The sequence below is a fragment of the Panthera onca genome, chromosome A3, assembly GCF_046562875.1.
Source record: "Panthera onca isolate mPanOnc1 chromosome A3, mPanOnc1 haplotype 2, whole genome shotgun sequence".
In the NCBI taxonomy this organism is placed as follows: Eukaryota; Metazoa; Chordata; class Mammalia; order Carnivora; family Felidae; genus Panthera; species Panthera onca.
This window is the reverse complement of record NC_138341.1, coordinates 116,365,764-116,388,892: the sequence shown is the minus strand read 5'-3', so window position 1 is coordinate 116,388,892 and position 23,129 is coordinate 116,365,764. Positions and strand designations below refer to the sequence as shown.

The following is a 23,129-nucleotide window of genomic DNA, read 5'->3' as shown; positions in this document are numbered from 1 at the left end:
TGTTGTTTCAACTATATCCACAGCTGCCTGCCAAAGCAAGCTCCTGGTCTTTGTATCTGACTGTACTACACTTAACAGAGTACCTTTACATGATCTCACTTTCATAATGCAAAGATGTAGGGAAAGCATTTTCATCTCTGTTTATAATAGAGGAGCAAGTTGAGACTCAGGTGTATTGAATTGCCCACCATCTCTGAGCTTCGTAGTAGCAGAGCCAGGACTTGATCCAGCCTTATGACTTGTAAATCTCAGCCGGTGCTTTGTCTGGTTCCACATTACCTTGGCACCTGGACAGAGCAACTTCTTGGGGCCTTTCCCTTCAGTCGCCCTCACCCCAGGAAGCAGGAACCTCCCCTCTCCTTCCCTTAGAGATCCAAACTAGTAAATGGCCCTAGTCCATGGCCCAAGTGCCGATTAGTCTCTGATATTTGGACTTCCCAACGGAGCCCCTGCCCTGTCTCTGCTGGGAAGGACAATGTTAGGCACACATGCACACAGTGTCTGAGCATGCCCTCTGTGGCCCATGACAGTGAGCCTGTTCCTCTACTTGAGGAGAGGCAGGACAAGCCATGGCCAACCCAGAGATGGGTGACAGTGAGGTCATGGTGCCTGGTTTCCTTCCCCGGAGAGCCGGCTGCCTTGCATATGTGTCCATACACTAGGAGAGAAGGTGCAGTGTATTCCCACCTCTGTTTCTGGGGGGAAATACCCCCTCAGAATACTCTGTGCCTGTTCCTTGTGGACGGTGGTGGGAGCAATGTGCCACTGTTTCTCTTCTTAGCTTCACAGGTATCGCTGGGTCGAGTACAGTACAGGAGAGTAGAGGGAACTGTAGCCTGGGAAGGCGACCAGACATGAACCCCATCTCTGCATCAATCTTAGCCAGGCACTTGGCCCCTCTGGATTCCGTGTCCTTCCTCTGTATGAAATGAAAGGGTTGGATCAGATGCTCTCTGAAGACCTCTTCCAGTTCTATTGTGTAGCCGCCCCGTTCGTTCTTGTGGTGTATATAAGGTCCACAAGGCCTTTTTGTGGTATCTGTAAGGTCCTTCCAAGCCAATGCGGTGCTTGCCATTATGTTTACAATAGTCCCAGCTTTTGTATTGTGGCTCTGCCATGGTCCCCAGGAGACCAGTTGTCTTCTGTGTTCCAGGGAATCCTTTCAGATGACCATGGGCTAGCTGCTGCGCTCTGGAGAACCTTCTTCAACCAGAAATGTGAAGATCCTCGACAGCTTGAATTATTGGTGGAGTATGTGAGGAAACAGGTGAGCAGCCCTACACCTTTTCCAGAGGCTCATGGAAAGCAGGTCCTTCCTGAGGTCTGTAGATGCTGGACTTTCAGAGGATCATGAGAGGTTGAGTTCCCAGAGGCCAGTCTGAGGGAATTCTGACCACATCATGTCCACACCAGGCACTGATAGAGAACAGCCTCTCTGTATCCAGCCATGAGCTAGGCAGGGGGTGGGGTATGGGATAGAAGAAGAAGAGGCGCTGAGTAATCTCCTGCTTTCAAACACTTTTAGGCGTTCATTCACTACACATTTGATTGTCTGTTGTATGCCCAGTGCAGTGGGAGACCCTGGGTGTGCATAGTCCTGTAGGATATGGGAATGGGGTACAGTGCAGTTGCCCACAGTAGCCCTCTCTGCTCACATTGAAGCTCCAAGGTTCATGTTTCCTGTTCCTGATTTCTAGCAGGACTGGGCTCCAGGCAGAATTCCATAAAAAACCCTCAAGCCTCTGCCCACTGAATGCTATCCACAATCAAACAGCGTCCTCCTACTTCATTTACCATCCCCCTGGTCCCCCAGGGCTCCCTAACACCAGAGCTTCTAAGAGAAAACTCCAGAGTGAGGACTGCTTCACTACATAGTTTTTCTTGAAACCATGGCTACTTCACCTCTTGATCTCTCTGCTCCTTGATCCTGTATTGATGGGAAATCCATACTTTATAGACGAGTGAGCTGAATGGCAAGGAAGAGGAACATAGAGGCTTTTCCAGGGTCTCCCAGTGAGTCAGCCTGCACAGCTGGCCTAGAACCCCAAGCTGGTGATTCATGTAGCCACTAGAAGCCTTGGCTGCTCCAGACAGCTCATCAGCTCAGGCTGTCCCGTGAGTCACATCTCTGCTTCATGGGCTTGGCCTCTGGAGCTGAAGGGGCCTCACCCCACAGTTATTCTCTTATTCACCTGTGTCCATAGCCTTTAAGCCTTCAACAGCCAGGGATGGGAAGGCCAGGCCCTGGCTCTTGGGTAGAAGCCAGCAGGAACAGCTTGTTGATGGCTGGAAAAACCACACAGTGGGGCTTTTCAGACCCAGAGGGTAGAGAACCCCAGAAGCCAGGACTTCTGTTTGACCATTCTTCAAATCTGCTAGAGCTGGAAGAAGGCACTGTGGCCAGAGGGCTCCACCCACACAGAACTCTTGAGACTCACTGTTGACTGGACTCACTGTCAGACAGAAGTAGCAACTGGCAAAGCAAATGCTGTGTTTTTTGAGAGACCAGCCCAGCTTTTCCATCTGCCATGGTGGGCTTGTGGCAGAGGCCACAACAAGGGCACAGCTGGGACCTCTCTGAGGGCCCTAAAAGAAGGAGTTACCACACCAGTGCCTCTAGAAAAAATCCTATATTGTCTAGTGAGAGGCAGGCAATAGAAAAACAGTGATAGGGCACTTAGGGAAGCAGGGAGCTTTCATGGGACCCGGTGGTATCAGCAAAACTTCTGAGTACCTGCTGTGCCAGGCACTCTCCTGAGAAAGCAGAGATTCACAGGACCCAGACCTACCCGCGAGCCAACTTATGGTTTGGTGAGGAAGCCAGTCAGGCACAAGCTAACCCTGGAATAAATCAGCCTGTGATGTGATACAGGGTAGAAACAAAGGCTGTGAAAGGCCAAAGACAGGCAAGACTCAGTATAAGTTAGCAGCTCGGGAAAGACCAGGAGGGGCCCTGAACAGATTAGTCCTGTGCCATGATCCTGGTTCGTCTGGTGGGTAGCCCAAGACCCAGTCAGAGGTTATGTTGAGATTTTCAATGCTGAAGATGGGCAGAGTGGCTGCATTAGGCATAGACATGGAGTTGTTGGAAAGAGGAGAGTATTTTAGGGGAGATAATGGGTCAGTTGCTCTCCTTGCACCGGAAGACAGCATGATGTATAGAAATCTAGACCTGAGGTATATGTGAGAGACTGAGGTTAGGTTTCAGGGTCAGCAGCCTGATGGTGAAACAACAGGAATGGAGGAATTCTTGGAAGAGGAGGATGATCCAAAGCCTAAGATGAGGCCTCTGGACTTCCATCCCTTCTCCTTTTCTCCCAAATGCCTTCTCACCCCACAGTGAAGCCTCAGCTTTCTGAATACAATGCTCACTCCTGATGTGATCCAGCTCCCACTGTAAATTTTGCCTGTCCCCTTGAAAGCATTTCTCATTCCTCTCTTCTCCTTACTAGCAGCAGCGAAGGGAATTCTCCCAGAGACCACTTTTACCTCCTGAGACTTGGCCTCTCATTAGATCACTTGCTTCTTGTGGAACTGCCCAACCTCACCTTCCCTGAAGCTGCGCCCATTGTCCATCACAGGTGTCCCTTCTCCACATTTCTCTCAGAGAAACTCTGCCAGTCGTCATGGTGGGTGAAGCTGGGCCCACTGGCAAGCATGGCGGCCCACTAATCGTGTGGTCAAGGCCCCAGAAAAAGTTCCAGCGACTAGCAGTTACAAGCATTTAATCTTTTCATGAGTCCTGTGGGGGTACATGTTACTATTCCGTTTTCACACAAGGAGACTTAAACCTCAGAGAAGGGAATTGGCTCACTTTGAGTAACATCACTACCCTGAATGGACAGATAAACTTACACACACATGCACACATCCCAAGGACATGTCTCCCCCAGTACATCCTCCCTGAAAAGTTCTTGCAGTCCAGGAAGTCAGGGTTTGTGTGTCTGTTTTGGTTATTAGAGGTATGATGGGGAATTCTCTAAAGCCTTCCCAGTGAGCTTCCCCAGTGATTAGTTTCTCCCAACCCTCTCTAAGGAAATAATCTGGAAGATCAGACACCTGCTGACTGGGAGCTGGTATGGTCAGAACCCCCCCACAAACTCCCTCCCCGTCCTCTCCATTGGAAGACTGATTCCTTCTGCCGTCTCATGTCTGTCCTGCCCTTGTCCCTGCCCTCTGTTTCTTGCTGTCCCTGTTGCAGATGCAGTACCTGGACTCCATGAATGGGGAGGATCTGCTTCTGACAGGGGAGGTGAGCTGGCGCCCTCTAGTGGAGAAGAATCCTCAGAGTGTCCTGAAGCCCCATTCCCCAACTTATAACGACGAGGGTCTTTGATGGACTGGTCCCTCTGAACAGCTGGCCAGCTGGCTTTGAAGAACTGCCAGGAGAGAGGTGCTTGTTTGGCCCAGAACCCTGCAGAAAGTGGCCTGAACTGACCTTTGAACAGCATCTGTCAAATACCTGGCCCCATTTGTGTTGATTTTCCTTTTAATATGCCCAGGAGCCTGATCTGGTGGGGTACAGTGCTGGGAGAACCCTTAGTTCTTCTGAGATATCCTCTCCCCCAAGAGAAGCCCTGAACAAGAGCTCCCCAGCACACACTCCCCTGATCCCTTCCAGTAACTATGTGATTGACAGCTTTTCCCAAAGGCTGCAGAGGGATGGTGGTAAGTTAGAAACGGTACACTTCCACCAAGGGCCCACCATGGCAAAGGAGCAGTTTGGAATGCTGCTGAGTCAAGACGGGTAACCACACTCTGTCCTCTGGTTTTGAGCCATGGGGTTGAGTTGGCCATTAAAAGACACAGAGACATATCTCTGCAATGACTCTTTATTCCAGGGTTTTTTAGAAACTTATCTGAGATGGCATTTGCCATAAGCTGAGGAGCATCACCCAGCTCAGAGACAGGATGGGGAGAGGGTCAAGAGGATCTCTGCTGCTGTTCTTGCCTCCAGTTCATGGAGATGTCACTGTTGTGGCCAAGGCATAGCCTGCCAGGCTCCATCCTCTGGGACCCAGGAGGCTTCTGATGGCCAAGGGGCTTGTCACATCCTGAGTTGTTTGGAAAGAAGACCCAAGAACATAGGCCTTTTTGTCACTTCCCTATTGAATGGGGTGAGGGACATGCTGTCTTTTCCTCTCTTGACTCCTTTATGTGAGATACTGGGGCAAAGAGAATATTTTTTTCTGGCTTATCCCAGGGCCCAACCCCATGCCCAGCTTTCTAGCTCCTTCCTAACTTCTAGAGCGTGTGCTACAGAGCCACCTTGGTCTGTGCTCTTGAGGGTCAGTTGCCTCCTCCCTGAGTATGGGTCATCTCTTGGGGGATTTTCTTTGCATTGAAAGAAGGGGGCGGGGAACCATATTGCCCCTCCTTCCCCCATCAAACTTCCTTCATTTAACTTGCTATAAAATGAGTCATATAAAGAAATTCTATATGGGTGAGGTATATCCCACTTCTGTGAAAACATTACAAATCAGACCGCCTTCTCTGAGTTTATTTAAGATGCTTTTGTTGCAAGCAGAGTTCTAGAGTGAAGCCTCCTCTGTGTGTGTGAGATAATAACACCTTGTAACTCATTACAGCTGGGCACTATTTACATAAACCAGAGCTGAGCCAGGCAGGAATTTGCTGATTAATTTATTTTTAATGGAGTGAAGTATACCATGCACCAAAATAAACTTTACTGTGTGTACCTAACTGCTCCTGGAATGGATGGAAAAATTAATGGAACAGATTTTGGCTCCCAACTCCACACATTAATTCATATATAAAAGTTACTTGAGCCTTAACCCATTTGCTGCCCAGGGCAGCTCCCCAGCCGCAGATCCCAGCCCACAGCACCAGTTCAGCTACTGGGCTTGCATGAGAATCACGGAATTGCAGATTTAGAAGAAACTTTAGAGGTCTCTTAGTCCAACCCTGGTCCAGAACTTGACTCCCTTTCTCAGCATCCCAGTTGGCCTATGTTCATACAGGCCGTTTATGAATGTCTCCAGCAGCAGATGGTCCTGCCTGCAGAGCCAAGTCCTGTCTCCATAAGATGAGTAATCATCAAACACTGCAACTTGTAATACGGAGCTGCGTTTTAAAGAGCCAAATTGGATCTGTCATGTTGGGGATGTCCCAAAGCCCTCACTTCCTGCCTGCCGGCATCTTTCACCGAGTACACGACCCCCTCCCCTTCAAGATAAAATCGAGGCTCCTCGAGGCTGCAAGGCTCTTCTTAATTTGACCTGTGCTTGTTTCTGAGTCTCTAACTCATTTCTTCTCCGAGGAAACTGGACCATTTGGGGTTACCTGAAGAGACCACCCTGTATGTTTCCTCTACCTGGAATCCTTGTTTCCTCTTCAGACTAGAGAAATCCTGTGTGTCCTCAAATACCCACCCCCCATCCTACCTGGTCTGTCCCAGGTGGAAACTAGTTTTTACATACACACCCTTCATCCTGCACCATTAGCTCCCTCAGAATGGGCACTGTGAAGTCAGTCACCTTTGATTTTCTAGTGTCCCAGGAGTGCCTGACTCATGGTAGGCATCAGAATAAGCTTTGCTAAATGACAGAAGGAATGAATGACTAGATCATCAGTCATTATTAGTACAAGCCCAACAAAAAAAAAGTCCCTTTCTGGATCATTCTCTGACCCACAGTTCAGCTTATTTTAACAATTCAGTACAAAGTACCTCCGTTGGCTTTTGCATAGGAATGAGAGCTAAATGTTCTTTCTGTAGCTACATGTTTTTCTTTCTTTCTTTCTTTTTTAAGTGATCTCTACAATGTGGGGCTCGAATTCATGACCCCCCAAGACCAAGAGTCAACACTCTATGGACTGGGCCAGCCAGGCACCCCTAGCTACATGTTTTTCTACTGTAAATTGTTATTATACAAAACAAATGAAGGATGTTTCTTGCCCTGAGGGAGAATACTCTCTAGAAATAATTTTGTCATTTATTTGTACTCTGTATACTTCCTGAAAGGATCACAGCAAATTCAGAGACACAGTTACAATAAAACTGCAAAATGATTAGAACAAAGTTTAAAAGATAAGGTGCAAATATTGGGAGGCGGGGAAGGGAAATAATCATGTTAGAAAACCTGTGCTGCTAAGGGCACCTGGGTGGCTCAGTCGGTTGAGCATCAGTCTCTTGATTTTGGCTCAGGCCTTGATCCTGGGGCTGGGGGATTGACCCCTGAGGCCGGCTCCACCCTGAATGTGGAGCCAGTTTAAGATTCTCTCTCCCTCTCTGCCTCTCTCCCCTCACTCAACGCTGGCTCTCTCTCTAAAATAAAAATTAATGGGGCGCCTGGGGGGCTCAGTTGGTTAAGTGTTCGACTTTGACTTAGGTCATGATCTTGTGGTTCATGAGTTCGAGCCCTGCATCGGGCTCTGTGCTGACAGCTTGGGGCCTGGTGCCTGCTTCAGATTCTGTGTCTCCCTCTCTGCCTCTCCCTCGCTCATGCTCTGTCTCCAAAAGAAACATCTAAAAAATAAAAATAATAAAAAATAAATTTTAAAAGTTAAAAAAAAAAAAGAAAAAGAATGGGGTGGCTGGGTGGCTTACTCGGTTAGACATCCAACTTCGGCTCAGGTCATGATCTGGCGGTCTGTGAGTTTGAGCCCCGTGTCAGGCTCTGTGCTGACAGCGCAGAGCCTGGAACCTGCTTCAGATTCTGTGTCTCCCTGTCTCTGCCCGTCCCCCTCAAAAATATTAAATAAAAAAGAAAGAACCTGTGCTGCTAATAACCAACTTTCATAGGATTTTTGGGGTAATTTATGAAGTGGTTTTAATGCATTTTCTCACAGCAGTCCTGTAAAATAGGTATCCTCATCGTTCTTATCCCCTTTGCACAGGTGAAGGGACCAAGGGTCATAGAGACCTGGAGGCTCATCCAGACAGAGGAAGAAGGGACCCAGGGTGCCCTGGTCCACATCTTCCAACCCTCGGGTCCTTGTTCTTTCTCCATCCCACACTGCCTCCCACAGGTTAGCGAAGAAATCTGCAACAATATAAAACCGTGCTCTGAGATTCCTGGCAGCCAAAAGCAGAAATGGGAGTCAAGGTTATATAGGTCCCATTGTCACATAAAAGGAAGTACACTTCTTCATCAGAAGAAATAAATTGTTTCTTTTCAGAGAAGAACATACATACTGTATGGGTTATAAATGAGAAACACTGAACAACGTTGTGAATAGTACCTCTTAAGATTTCAGTTTTGCCTAAAAGTTTGAGAACCATAAATAATTGCTGTTTCTTACAACAAGCTGAGATTAAAGCCAAGGCCACAATTCAGCCAGTATCTTTTCCATTTCTGTTTTTGTCTCAGACACTGCTTGGTATTTTCACTTGTTACGACTTTTAATCCTCAGTGACAAATCTGTGAGGTAAGTGTTACTAAACTCCTGTTACCATTGAGGGAAACTGCATGAAGCTCAGGGGGACCCAGATTTACTCTGCATGCAGACTCAGGTGGTTCTGTGACCCGAGTCCAATGCGTTTGGTTTTAGAAAAGGAATACCAGATGGGGAAAGGAGCAGTTATTGCTACAATTTAAAAAAGTAAAAAGAAACATGCGATATCCAGCCATGTGGGTTTATGTAGACACATACACACACTAACAGGAAATGTCAGAACAAGGGGGTTAGACATCAGAAAAGCCTTGAAGGGAGTTGGGACATAAGGATGGGCAAAGTTTAGGTAGGTGGAAAGTGAAACAGGAAATGAGCTGCCCAGGAGAAGGCCCAGAACAGGAAGCCCTTCAGACTCACGTGGTCCAGCTGAGTGGTTTGCTAAGGGAAGAAAAGGTTGCAGAGAGCCAGGTGGGGCCACAAATGGGGGTAGCCTGGGTAATACAGCATCTGGCAGGCATTCTCAGTAAGGGCTGTGACCTGATGGGAGTGGAGATGTTCGGTGATGTGCAAGGTGGATTGGCTCAGTCAGGAACTAGCCAACTAGGTTTGAGGGCCTGGAGGGTGATTGTAGGAATTCAAGGGGAAGTTCAGGGGCTCCTGGGTGGTTCAGTCGGTTGAGTGTCCGACTCCTGGTTTCGGCTCAGGTCGTGATCTCACGGTTCATGGCATTGAGCCCCATATCCGGCTCCATGCTGACAGCATAGAGCCTGCTTGGGATTCTCTCTCTGCCCTCTCCTGCTCACACTCATTCTCTCTCAAAATAAATTAATAAACTTGAAAATTCAAACTCCAGAAACATTTTTGAAGAAATCATCGGGACTTGATGCCTCCCTGCTCTTGGAGCCTGAAGAAAGCAGCCTGGAGCTCTCCTGGGAGCCAAGAGATGGCAATGTTGGGCAGAAGAGGGAAACTCAAAAAAGAAGAATCTTCTGTATTGTGTTTTTTCCAAGTGCTAATTACATTATCCTATGGGATAGAGCAGGGATTATTGCCCACATCGTATAGTAGGGGAACAGGTTCACTGAGAAGAAGCCACTAATTGGTGCAAAGTGACTCTGTAGCAAAGCTGAACAGTCTCCTGTCTTTTGAGCCCTACCCCATTGCTTTTGGTGTATGTTGGTTATGTCTGTATGGGGGCAGGTCTGGTGGAAGGTGCCCCAGGGAGAGCAAGGGCATAGAGAGGGGCTGAACCTTGGGAGATGATTAGGATAGAGGGACTAAGGACTTTGGACTTGTCTTGGGTATAGAAGGACACTTGAAATCATGAAAATGGATGAGCTCCCAGAGGTAAAATGTAGAGGGTTGACCAGGAAGTGGGGTCAGTGTGGGAGAAAGCATTGGGGGGAAGGCGGGGGTTGGGTAGGAAGAGCAAGAACCAGCATAGGAAGTAGAGGCTGGGGTAGAAGCCAGGGGAGAGAACTGCCAGAAGGAGGAGGTTTTTAATGGTGCATGCTGCAGAGTAGGGGCCAGGGAGTAAGTGAATGAGGCTTAAGGGTTTTAGACTATTCCAGGAACAAGATTTTTGAGAGAATACAGACATTGCAAAGGATTAAGAAGGCAGGGTATCTTGATAAGTGCCTAGCTGAAAAGAAACGGAGGAAAATTGGGCAGGAGTTAGGAGAGCACGGTAAGAACTAAGGTATTTAAAGCACAGAAAAATGAAGATGTGCATGGGCGGGTGAGGAGGAGCCTGAGTAAATGTAAAGCACCCGATGGAGTAGGAAACTTCCCATAAGTGTTAGGAATTATGAGATCCTTCTGAAAGTGGAAGCCTGGTCTTGAGAACAAGGGCCTGGCTTTGGAGGGGAGGAGGGAACTTTTCCTGTGACCAGAGATTGGAGTACAAATGGGGCACAAGGGATTTCTGAGGTGAGGAGGCTGAGAGGGAAAGGGCAAGCTCATGCTGGTCTCCAGGGAACCTGGAGTTTACCGGTCATTGGGGTGAAGGGGAGAGGAAAGGGAGCTAGTGGGTTTTTGGAGAGTCCGAAGTGTTTGAACTCTTCCTTTGGGAGCAGCCCTCCTGTAGTTGTTGCCCTGGTTCTGCCTATTTCTAGGCTTCCCACAGAATCCCACTATGGCTTGTCCACCGCACCACTGGTTTGGCCTTAGGCAGGGGTAAGCCAGACCCTGGGGCCCTGACCATGATCGTCTACCCACTCACTCCTGTCCCAGTGTTAACCAGCCATCACAAATCATCTGTGGCTTCCAGGAGACTTCCCTTGAGCTATGCTGGTGAGCCTAGGACCTACACCCTTCCCAGGTCAAGGGCCTCACACACACACACACACACACACACACACACACACACACACACACACAAATCTACCATCCATCTATTGAGGGGAGAAAAGGTCCTAGAGATCCTGAATGGAGAATTTCTAGAAAGGGAGTCTTCAAGTACTGACCTGTAATGTCAAACAGTGATGGGGGGGCGGGGGGGTGGAGTGATGGAATATGTAAGTGCTAGAAGAGAGTTGGAGACTTCCAACCCCACCTTCTTACTTCACACATGGGAGGCTGAGGTCCTGAGAAACTCAAGTTTTTGCCATTGGGAACCAGAACCATAGGCCTCTGCTGGCTTGTTTCTTCCCTAATTTTATCTCCCCCTGTCCAGAAATGGCTCCTTAACCTCCCAGTCACCATGTGAGAAAAAGCCTGCCACAGGGCTGTACCCTAGTTGGGGATGGGGGGTGGAGACACGGTTCCTCTAAGGTTCCAGAATGGGTCATGAGCTGTAAACCCCCAAAGCATTTCATTTATACCTTGGTTTAACCTGTGGCTTATAATTATTTATGAGTCTGCCTTCCCCACTAAACTATGAATTCCTCCAAGGCAGAGACCAAGTCTTACTCATCTTTGAGCCCACAGTGCTGGCTTAAAGGATGCATTAAATACATGTTGGGTGAACTGGATGGACAGAGGAGAGGAGATGATGGGATATGACAGGGAGGGTGAGGTGGTGAGACCAACAATGCTGGGGGCTTAAGAGGTCATTAGATAATATCTCTTTCTTCCTCTCCCAAGTTCAAAACGAATTGAGAAATAAGACCTAAGAGACAGGGGCACCTGGGTGGCTCAGTCGGTTAAACGTCCGACTTTGGCTCAGGTCATGATCTCACGGTTTGTGAATTCAGTCTCCATATCGAACTCGGTGTTGTCAATCAGAGCCCGCATCAGATCCTCTGTCCCCTCACCTGCTCATGCTCCCTATCTCTCTCTCTCTCAAAAATAAACAAACATATAAAATTAAAAAAAAAGAAAAGACCTAAGAGATATGAAAACAGTGGTTATACCAGTATTTCTGACAAAGCTGATTGGAGAATGTAGCTTTCACTCTCTGGCCAAATGGGCTTGTTAATATCCTAAAACTAAACTTACTCACCTCTACCCCCAGAAAGAGCAGACCTCTTCCTCCCCATTACAGGGGCAGAACCTCCTCTGGAAGTTTGCTATGCAGGTGAATGAAGAATATACTACCTTTGCCTACAGCAGAACCAAAGAGAGAGAGAGAGAGGGAGGGAGAGAGGGAGGGTGCGGGCAGGGCAAAAGATTGGAGTCCAGCTCCTTCTAAGCCACCAATCAGACTAGCCATTCCTTCCTTGGAGAGGAAGAGCGAGTGAAGAGAAAAGAGGGGGCAGTCCTCTCCTACTTCTCCTCCTGGAAAGTAGAGTAGGAATTCCCTCTCCTTACAGAAACAGAACAAGTCTACAACTGGATGGGATAAGGTGGATGAGTGGGTTGTGGGAAGTTGAGGGAATGGAGACACCATCATCACAGTGTCTGTAGTCTAGACCCCAGACTCGGCCACCTTTACAAAATAGAATGCCCAAATTCTCGTTCTTGTGATCTGCCTGCCAGAATGCTTATCTGTGTATGGAGGGTGAAGAGAGGACCTTGTCCCCTGTGAGCTGGAATAAGAGGCCAAATCTCAGAGCCACACTCCACTGACGTGGCCAGAGGGCCATGTTCACATTCAGAACCAGCCTTTGGTCTAGAACGGGTCTGAGACGGACCAAAGTAGCTCCTCCGGTGGCTGCTTCAGGCCTCTTTTGTCTTCAGGCCTCTACTTGAGCCCCTGCCCCTTTCATGGCCTGAGAAAGCTCTAGAATCCAGCATGTACTAAACTATTCCTCCTCTTGGTCAGGCACTTGCCATAAAATAGCCCATTTATGGGGGGCCTGGGTAGCTCAGTTGGTTAAGCATCTGACTCTTGGTTTTTGCTCAGGTCATGATCTCACAGCTTCATGGGTTTGAGCGCCACATTGGGCTCTGCGCTGGCAGTGCGGAACCTGCTTGGAATTCTCTCTCTCTCCCTCTCTCTCTGCCCCTCCCCCACTTGCACTGTCTCTTTCTTAAAAGAAATAAACTTAAAAAAAGAATAAAAGAATAGCCCACTTATTCCTCACAAAAACCTGGTGAAGGAGGTGATGTTGGTCCCATTTTACAGATTAAACCACTGTAGCTCAGAGTTGTGATTGTTCCATTTGCTCATTAAGTGCCAGAGCGAGTGGGACCTCCTGAAGGCCCCTGTGGTGCTCAAGAACAGTGAACCACACCCATGTGGGTTGTTCTGCCAGTCTGGTGCTTTGGGCCACTCTTCCCCTGGGGGGCTGTTTCGTAAGTCATCCTAAAATACCACTCTAGAAATCTTGCCAACCTTTCGCCATCGTCTGGACAATGAGAGCCAGCAATTCAGCAAGGCCCTCTTCAGAGTGTGGCTCCAGAGACCTTTCTGGCAGCCCTTTCCCTGCACCACAGCCTCCCATCTTCCTTCAGTAGCCATGCCTGCGCCCCTCTAGCCCTCCAGCCCGGAATGTCATTCTGCACATCTTGGAGTCTTTCTCACCTTTTTATATCTTCACCGCTTGTTCCTGTGTCTCTAGCTCTTAGGTCACTTTGCCTTGATGCAAGGGATTTGGGCACAGCCTGGCTCTCCTACTTTCTGCTCCTCCCAGGAATACTGTCACCTCCCACCCAGAAGTGCCACATAAAAGGTACGCGGCAGTGCTGGCATCTGAGCAGCCTGCATCTGATGGGCTCCAACCATCCCCACATGACAGTCATCTGCCCAGGCGCCACCTGGCTTATAAAAGACCACAGACAAGGTGAGGTGGCCCCCAGGATGGCAGAATGATGCCAGGCAGGCGCCTGACATGTCCCCGGGACAGGAAAATATTTTTCTTCCCTTTAATAACGGTTATTAAGGGGCCTGTGCCAACACACTGCCGCCAGGGTCCAGGCTTTGCTATCCATACGGCTCCTACCACTCTGGGTCTCCAGCCCAGGCCCAGCCCTGAGGCCAGGATATACCTGTCTACCCTCTGGTTGCCCTCTACCCATTCAATCCAATGGGAGGGGCTAGTCTTGCCACCTAGGGGATTTGATTTGACTTACACGCTTTCATTATCAGCGTGTCAGGGATACCTTGGAGCCCTTTTCACTTCAATTCATTGTCTTCCTGTCTCTGCCCCGCTCACTTGACCTCCCTGTGCACGCACCCAGTACCACACTGCAGAGTTAGGGTCAAAGACCTCCCCCGCTGCACAGTCACTCATGCACACAAACAGATCTTCACCCAAACATCACACAAATATACATACACACATGCAGACACAGGTAAATGCACACTGACATATGGCTAGATATTTAAAGACAGCCAAGCAGACATACAAACGTTAACAGATAGCATATACATGTACATTACATGCACAGGTACAGCTATGCATGAGCATGTGTATATATATTGAGTTGAACCATATGAAATTACTGATGTTCACTGTTGGGTTTTTTTTGTTTTGTTTTGTTTTTTACTTACAAAAATAGAATCGTGCCTTGTTGGCTCAGTCTATAAAGCACATTACTTCTGATCTCAGGGTTGTGAGATCAAGCCCCATGTTGAGCATACTGATTTCACTCATTTTATCTGGTCTGTGATCATGTTCAGGCCAGACACAGGTCCTTCTATGTCCACAAAGCTTCACACAGGGCCTAACACATTCGTGGCAGGGGGCAGAGGGATTTAGGGGTTCCCATGTCGATCTGGGCCCTGGGACCCAAGATGAGTGGGGCTGGGTTTAAAAAAAAAAAAAAAGAATCTAACACAAACATCAGCATGGAGGGAAATATACAAAACTCTAGAGCCAAATTTGTACACCCGTGTTTAAAGAGCATTATTCACAATAGCCAAAAGGTGGAAACAACCCAAGTATCCATCAGTGGTTGAATGGATAAACAACGTGGTTTATACACACAGTGGACTATTATTTAGCCTTAAAAAGGAAGGAAATTCTGACATGTGCTACAACATGGATGAACCTTGAGGGCTTTATGCTAAGTGAAATATGCCAGTCACAAAAGGACAAATACTGTTTGATTCCACTGAGATGAGATGCTTAGAGTAGTCATATTCATTGAGTCAGAAAGTAGGTTGGTGGTGGGGCACCTGGGTGACTCAGTTAAGTGTCCAACTTCGGCTCAGGTCATGATCTCACAGTTCGTGGGTTTGAGTCCCACATTGGGCTCTCTGCTGTCAGCACAGAGTCTGCTTGGGATCCTTTAGTCCCCCTCTCTCTGCTCCTCCCCTGCTCACTCTCTCTCTTTCTCTCTCAAAAATAACATTAAAAAAGGGAAAAGAAAAGAAATAGTGGTGGTTACCAGAGGCTGGAGGAGAGGAGGGAATGGGGAGTTGGTGTTTAATTAAGGGTACAGAGTTTCAACTGGGGAAGATGAAAAAGTTCTGGAGATGGATGGTGGTGATTGTTGCACAACAGCATGAATGTACTTAATGCCACTGAACTGTATACTTAAAAATGGTTAAGATGGTAAACTTTATAAGTCTTTTTCCACAATTAAAAATAGTTTTTATAAAAATAGCCAACAATATGTATCATCAGATAGATGTGTAAACATTGAGGGATAAACACAGGAACCCAGCAACACAGAAACACCCTGTCTCCCCTCTCAGGAACAGTTCTCCAGCCCAGATAAGGGCCCACTTCTACCCGCAAACAAATCTGGAGATAAGGCCCTAATGAGGGCCCTGCCTCCTGGATACCCCTACAGCTCATTACCCTCCCACGGTCTGGCTCTGTTTACCCAATCTCTTACTGTTCATGTAATCCCCCACCCCCACCCCGGGTGAAGGACCTCCTTAGCGCATCTGGTGTTCCAGTGTCTGCCCCTGCCTCTGGAATGGGATGGAATGGCCCAGCATCTCACCTCTTGGCCTTACCCTGACCCCTGGGCCCCTCACTTCTAGGATCCTCAAAGACAAAGCCCCAGTCCCATTCATCTTGGGTCCCAGGGCCCAGGTCGACATGGGAACCCCTAGATCCCTCTGCTCCCTGCCATGAATGTGTTAGGCCCTGTGTGAAGCCTCGTGGACATAGAAGGACCCGTGTCTGGTCTGAACATGATCACAGACCAGATAAAGCAAGTGAAATCAGTATTATACTGGGTTGTGAGACGTGATGTTAGGTCTCCTGTTGTCCAGGCCATCCTCATTGGACCTCATCCCACCTTAGAAGGGAAGCACCATGAGTTGGCACTGTGCACTGCTGTGACCACTTCTGCCTGGCCTGCCTCCCTAACTAACTGCCATCTACCGACCCCTCTTCTCCAGAGCAAAGCCTCTTACTCATGCTACTGAGGACTCTGGGACTGTGGCCCTTGTTAGGGGCAGAGAACAGAAACTTGCCTGCTCTGTTTGCCTCCTGACCTTGCAGTGTGCCGCCATTCCTCTAAAACAACCTTTCTTCTGAGCCATTTAATACGCAGCCCCTGAGGTGGGGAGGAAGAATGAGGTGTGGCCCATGCCAGGCCAAGCCATGTGGAACAGCATTTCTCAGGGATGGGCCTGGGTCCACTGTCCCAGGTGCACCGGAGTACTTGTAAAAAAGCAGGCTTCAGAGGTTTACTCAGATTTTCTGGATTTGAATCTCAGATGGGTGAATCCTGGGGATCTGCATTTTAACACTCCCCAGCTGTTCCTGGGGACTAGGGTAAAAGCCACTGCTGGAGATCCTTGGAGGATGGACTCAGAGCCAGGGTGGGGGGTGGGCAGCGGACTGTGAGTGTCACACTTAGGGAGGTAGAGAGCGGCAGAGCCATCATGGGAGCAGATGGGCCCAGACGGGGGACAGATAGGTGCTGATGTCCTTGACAGCTCTGTGTGACACCCTGTTCAGTTATTTAGGGCCTGTATGCAAGGTGTGCCAAGGCTTGTGATATCCACCGTGGTATGTTTAGGGTTATGGCTTGTCTCTGAATTAACATTTGGGTCAGTTCACATGGGTTTGACCGAAACGTATGGTCTGCATATGACATGACAGCCTATCTACTTGTGTGTTCATGTCTTTATCTCGGTATCTTGAGTCATTTATCCACCCTGGTGTGTGTGTGTGCGCGCAAGTGTATGTGTGTGTGTTGTGCATGTGTGTGTCTGAACAGGACTGGGCCCCTCTGGACCATAATCCAACCTCTATGGGGGCTCTGGAAGGTCAGGGTTTGGAGGAAACTTGCTGGGAGCCTGGTGGGGCTGGGGCAGGTGAAGGTGGGGTGGTGCCAGGGTGGGGGTGGGCAGGAGTGCGTGCTAAGGGCCTGGCACTGCCATTTCCCTGAGCGGGCGAGTCTCAACAGCAGGCAGACAGGTGAGGCTGACCCGACAGGTTCCAGAGGCCAGGGGCAATGGGGCGGAGCATGGCTCTGATTTAGGGTGGCAACGTGTTGGGGGCCCTGGCACATACGGGGCGGGCAGGCAGGAGGTGGTTCTATTGGTATCTTCTTCCTGCTGCAGCCGGCCCAGGGTGTAGGCCATGGAGCCTGCTGGAGGGTGAGGGCAGCCAGGTGGGCAGGAATGTTCGGAGGCCTAGGGCCTGGGGACTTGGGGGCCCAGGGCATGGCGGGACCCCTGCGGGGCCGGGTGGAGGAGCTGAAGCGGCCGTGGTGGCGGGAGGCCTCACCGCTGGTGCTCCAGCACAGTGAGGCTGCCCGGCTGGCAGCCGACGCCCTCCTGGAGCGGGGCGAGGCCGCCTACCTGCGGGTCATCTCCGAGGAGCGGGAGCTGCCCTTCCTGAGTGCTCTGGACGTGGACTACATGACCAGCCATGTGCATGGGGGCCCTGAGCTCAGCGAGGCCCAGGGACTGGAGGCCTCAGGGCCTGACCGCCTCAGCTTGCTCTCTGAAATCACCTCAGGCACTTACTTCCCCATGGCCTCTGACATAGACCCCCCGGACCTGGACTTGGGCTGGCCTGAGGTTCCGCAGGCCACAGGCTTCAGCCCCACCCAGGCTGTGGTCCACTTCCAGCGGGACAAGGCCAAGAACATCAAGGACCTTCTGCGTTTTCTCATCAGCCAGGCCCGCACGGTAAGGGCCTTATATCTTCAGACATTCATTCCACAGATGTGTAAACTGAGACCCAGGGAGGGAAAGGGACCAACCCAAGGCCATATAAAGCAGCTTAGGGGCAGTACTGGGACTAGAACCTCTGGCCTCTATCAGATCACCAGCTCCTAGAGGGTGGGCATGTGTTTTATTTACCTTGGTAATCCCTTGACACTCAAGAGCATTACTCACCAAACACCCTAAAAATGCAGGCAAAATTGGGCATATTGCTAGGAGGGATCCTTTCTGCATCTTTCTTGGGAGAGAGTCCATGGCCTTCATCAGAGTCTTGGAGAGTTTATGCTCCCAAACTAAGAAGTCCAACCTTGATGAACATTTGAGTCACCCCCTTGACTTATTGAGGAGGAAACTGAGGCCAGAGAGGGGTTGGCACTTGCTCAGGAAGGTCCAGTCAGTTGGTGAAATAGAGCTCAGGGGGAGAGAAAGGGGCCCTGACTCAGGCCCTGGACCCAGGCTTGGCCCTCCCTCCTGGTGCACATCCCCAGCTGCACCTCACCCCTCGTATACTGCATCTCCAGCTGGGCCTGAAACGGGGAAGAAGGCACTGGTGCCTGGGCCTCAGCATGGCATTTGAGGGCCAGGATGATAGTTCTGCACCAAAAGGGAAGAGGGGTGGGGGCTTCTGGGCTCAGAGGTGGGGAGCTGGGGCTCAGGAGAAAGAAGAGGGGGAGGAGAGCAGGTCCCATGGTCAGTATCTGGGAAGGCTCCAGCCACAGACTAACATAGCTTCATTCCTGAGCCCTGACCTCCGACTCAGGAGGCAGGGGAATGGATCAGATGACCCCACGAAGGATTTGAGGTGGGTTAGACTCAGTGTCTTTGTCTGGGGGAGCAGCCTGCTGCAGAGATCAGGAGCCAGCAAGCTGGAATCTCCCAGGTGCCTCCAGAGCCTCCTTGGCAAACCTGCCTGTGCCCGAGGCAGGGGAGGGCCGGGCCTGATTAGCACTGGGAATGGGGTTATTAGTGAGGTGGCTGCTGTTGTCACCCCTGGCCCTTTGATCTTTCTTACCTGACCTTGTTTCCCCCACCCTCAGCCAGGCCTGTGCCGTGGACTAGGGCACCCTCCAGCACTTGCCTCCTCACCCTCACCTAGACCCTCCACCTCTGGGCCAGGAGCCAGGCTTCCACTCTGGGCTGTCACTGACTCTCAGAGTGACCTTGGGAAGGGCTTCCTTTTCCTGTGGGCCAATGTCCTTGTTCGTTAAGCAGGCAGCAGGAAAGGAACATTTATTGAGCTTCTGTTGTGTGTTGAGTATTTTCACATTGAATTCCTCATAACTATGAGATGTAGCTATCATTATCTTCATTTAACAGATGAGGAAATTGAGGCTCGCAGAGGTGAAGAAACTTGCCCAAGGCTGTATCACTAGGAAGTAGCAGAGTGCAGATTTGAACCCGGTTCTGTCCGGCTCCAGAGCTGCAGTGCTTTGCACCTCTTGCCTCAGCCTGGACGACAAAGGTGGTTCTCACAGCAGATATATGCAAAGGGAAGAAGGGGCAGTTGGGGGCTTGATGGTGTGAGGGGGTTTTCAGGGCTTCTGTGAGGCAGTCCATTAGATGAGGAGACCACAAGCCCCAGTCCCTCAACTGAGCAGAAAACTTGGTCTCACTTGGTGTGGGTGGAAGTGAGGGAGTCTGTGGGTATAAGATACCACACTAGACCTCTGTTGCTTTGTAGGGAAACTGAGGCAGGTCTGGCCAATGGCTCAAAGCCCCCAATAACTGGCCTGCAGCTCTAATTCTTGAGGAGGGAAACTTTGACAGCGCTAGGGCTAGAGCTAGTGGGAGAGCATGAGGGCCTGCACTGGGAATTGGGGTCTAGTATCTGCTCCTGACTCCTTCCCTACTCTTGGCCTAGGTCTCCTCACAGACATCTTTGAGAAGCCCATGACAGATAAACCCTCTGTCCCCAGAAATATGCACACCGAAGCTTGCAAACGTATTTTGGGTATTCAAGACAGTGGAACCCCCGCTGAGTCTAAGTTAAGAACCTCTGAGCTAGGTTGTTGCTAAAAGCCCTTCCAGTCCAGATGTTCTCAAAGGCTCTGGCCTCCTGCTTTTAAGCCCAGTTCTCTTTTCCTGGGACCTCAGCCTCCACCCCTGGGCTGGGCAATATCCCAGGCAGGGCTGAAATTCTCCCTACGTCCTCCAGGTGGTAGCTGTCGTGATGGATATATTCACGGACATGGAGCTTCTGTGTGACCTCATGGAGGCCTCGAGCCGGCGTGGTGTCCCTGTCTACCTGCTTTTGGCTCAGGAGCACCTAAGGCACTTCCTGGAGATGTGCTACAAGATGGACCTCAACGGGGGGCACCTGCCGGTCAGTGAGGGACAGGGGCGGTAACCAGGGGGTGGGGTGGGGAGTCAGGGAGGGCAGAAGAGTCAGTAAGCATGTGGGGGGGTGGTCAATGGGAGTGGGCGACCTGACTTTCCTTAGCTGCTTAAGGTTAGAGACTGCAAGGGATTTAGATGTGGCTTGAGCCCCATTCTCTCAAGGTCATCACCCAACCTACCTCCCTCCTTGGCCCAGAACATGCGTGTGCGGAGCACATGTGGGGACACATACTGCAGCAAGGCCGGCCGCCGCTTCACGGGGCAGGCCCTGGAGAAGTTTGTTATCATCGACTGTGAGCAGGTGGTGGCAGGCAGCTACAGGTGAGCACAGGGAACAGGGGAGAGAGGGGCGGGGGGGCTGTGCCACCGGCTGGTGAGGCACCTGGGATCTGGCAGCTTGAATTTACCTTCATCCACCCAACCCTGGCAACATGGACTTGACAGCTACCAAGTGCCAGGCACTGTGCAGGCCTCAGGGCATAGTGGGGGGGGAAAGACAGCCCCCCACTGGGCCCTGGAGGAGCTCACTCTGTGGAAGGATTACTTTAATGCCTTTGGCATATTGCACCTCAGAACTGGAGGGACTCCAGGGACTCTCCGTCCCCAGTCCATTTTACAGATGGGGGAGTTGAGACCCTGAGATGGGAAACCATGTGCCCAAGTCCTCTAAGCTGAGTTAGAACTAGCACAGACTCTGAAGTCAGAGCTCTGTCGCCTCACGTAGGTCCTAATGGTGGTGGAGTTGTCTTGGTATGTTCACCTGGTTATGACTCCCCCCCCCCAAGCCCCAGGCTCCTGCACTTTGCCTTCTGACCTTGACCCTCTGTTCCCAGCTTCACCTGGCTTTGCAGCCAGGCCCACACTAGCATGGTGCTGCAGCTGAGGGGCCGCATCGTGGAAGACTTTGACCGGGAGTTCCGCTGTCTGTATGCTGAGTCTCGGCCTGTGGAGGGCTTCTGCGGTGGTGAGGGTCCCGTATCTCCCAGGGCACTGTGTCCTCCCACAGTGGCCCTGGGCTTCCGGCCCAGTGTGTTGAGCCCTGCATCCTCCTCACCCTCCAGCACCAGCCTTAGCAGCATCAAACGCTCACCTCTAATGGACCACTCCTCTTACCTCAGTCCACCAGGAGGCGGTGGCTGCAGTGACACGGGTATGGGGTCCTCATCCCTGGGCCCTGCCTGCCGCGGGGCCAGTGGCCAGCCCTCTCTGAAGCGCCAGCTGTCTGACCCTAACCATGGCTCCCTGCCAGGGCCCTACAGGTCCAATCTAGGCAAGTTGGGGGTGTCCCCATGGTCCCAGTCCTCCCCTGCCCTCAACCACAATGGTGCCAGCCCCTTGACCCTGGCAGTGGGGTCACCTATGCTTGCCCGCCAACGCCCCCTCCTCCCCTTCCCCCAGGGTGTTTCAGCCCTATCCCGGCTCCCAGAGAATGGGCTCCTGAGAAGCCAGGAGTCTAGTCCCCAACGAAGTCGCTGGGTACCTAGCACAGCCCTGGAGACAGTGGAGGAGAAGAAGGTGTCTCTGAATCAGAGCCATGGCCAGTTGGATCTCCTTGTCCCCTTCCCCAGAGCCAGAGAAGCTGGAGGCCCTGATTCTGGGGTTGACCCCAGCTTGGGCTCCTTCTGGCCTGGAGAGCAGGCTCCAGAGGACAGGCGGTTGTCCCCAAACCAGAGATATAACCAGCTGGATCTCCTGCCTCAGACCCAGGGTGCTGGGGGTACCCCTGAGTCAGGTTCCCCCAGACCTGGCAATCAAATTCCAGAGGACAAGAGGCTGTCCTCAAACCACAGCCACAGCCAATTGGACCTCCTGGTACAGTACCCCAAGGCTGGGGGCTCCAGAGTGCCCCCTGAAGCCAACTCCTCAGCCAGGGCTGACAAGCAAAGTCTTGATGAGCGACGACAGACCCTGGGCCACAGCCAGCTGGACCTCATCACAAAGTTTGGCCCATTCCGGGGTGAGGGGCCTGGGCCCAGTGGTCTCCCCAGACCAAGCCCTGCTCGAAAGGCTGGAGTGGGCTCTGGGGATGAGAATAGGCTGACCCTGGGCCACAGCAAGCTGGACCTCATTACCAAGTATCATCAATTGCAGGGCACCAGGCAAGGACCTGACCCTGGCCTCCCTGGAGGCCCCACAGGTGGCCATCACAGTGGCAGTAGCAATGGCCTGTCAGGGGATGAGAAGCGGCTGACCTTGGGCCACAGCAAACTGGACCTCATCACTAAGTACAACAAGTCCAAGTTCAAACTTCTCCGAAGCCGCTTTGAGTCCTAGTCCTGCTCCCACCAAGGACATGTCCTTCCTCCATCTACTTGGATTCTAGATTTACTCAGGTTCCAGACCCTGGGGTTCTCCAGCAGGGCTGCATGGGGAGCAGAGGGTGTCTAGAAGCTCAAGTTAGACACTCACTGAGTTCAGAATTCTTGTTTACACACACACACACACACACACACACACACACACACACACGAAAACAGAAACCACAGTACCTGCCATTTGCCACTGTGCTGGGTGCCTTACACAGGTTAATTCTCATCCTTCATCCTCACAACATTCTACAAGATAGACCTCTAGCAGGTATACGTTTCTAGGATCATAGGTACTATCTTCCCTATTTTATAAATGTGGAAGCTGAGGCCCAGAGAGTTTGATGACTTGCTTGGAATCAGGTCCAAGTGGAACCAGTTGCAGAGCTGGGGCCCAAACCCGTGTCCCTAATGCTTAAGATTGTGTTTTTGCACAGACATGACACACCATTATCAACAGTTCACATGTCCCCATGCACACAAAACACACACATCACAGAGATGCCCCAAATGCCTGTATAACACACAGAACACCCTGACAGGGTTCATACCCACAAACTGAATACCCATAGACACTCAGTAAGTAAACAAAGGTCCATGTGATAAACCCAAACACTCAGAATTCTAGTTACAGGTACTCAATAAATGTAATATGGCTAAATGAGTAG

At 50.7% G+C, this 23,129-nt stretch overlaps 2 protein-coding genes across 5 annotated transcripts in view; both read left to right on the top strand.

The window, feature by feature from the left end:
- The window catches only part of UQCC1 (ubiquinol-cytochrome c reductase complex assembly factor 1), a 101,760-nt gene extending 96,057 nt beyond the window's left edge, over positions 1–5,703 (top strand). For all 4 annotated transcript variants that reach the window (XM_060616424.3, XM_060616414.3, XM_060616405.3 and 1 more), the window contains 2 exons: positions 1,154–1,267; positions 4,202–5,703. In XM_060616424.3, coding sequence (XP_060472407.1) covers positions 1,154–1,267; positions 4,202–4,336 — 249 coding nt within the window. In that variant the 3' untranslated portion in view covers positions 4,337–5,703. The remainder of the gene's footprint in view (positions 1–1,153; positions 1,268–4,201) is intronic.
- Positions 5,704–14,538: 8,835 nt separating this feature from the next.
- SACK1C (scaffolding CK1 anchoring protein C) lies at positions 14,539–22,980 on the top strand. Its single transcript, XM_060616467.3, has 4 exons — positions 14,539–17,782; positions 19,974–20,141; positions 20,352–20,476; positions 20,989–22,980. The coding sequence occupies exons 1-4, from the start codon at positions 17,270–17,272 to the stop codon at positions 22,427–22,429; spliced, it is 2,247 nt and encodes a 748-aa protein (XP_060472450.1). The 5' UTR covers positions 14,539–17,269; the 3' UTR covers positions 22,430–22,980.
- Positions 22,981–23,129: the final 149 nt, after the last annotated feature.

Coding starts and splice junctions, on each gene's coding strand:
- SACK1C (XM_060616467.3), top strand. CDS start 17,270: ATGTTCGGAGGCCTAGGGCCTGGGGACTTGGGGGCCCAGGGCATGGCG. Junction 17,783..19,973: donor TCATCAGCCAGGCCCGCACG/GTAAGGGCCTTA, acceptor TACGTCCTCCAG/GTGGTAGCTGTCGTGATGGA. Junction 20,142..20,351: donor TCAACGGGGGGCACCTGCCG/GTCAGTGAGGGA, acceptor TCCTTGGCCCAG/AACATGCGTGTGCGGAGCAC.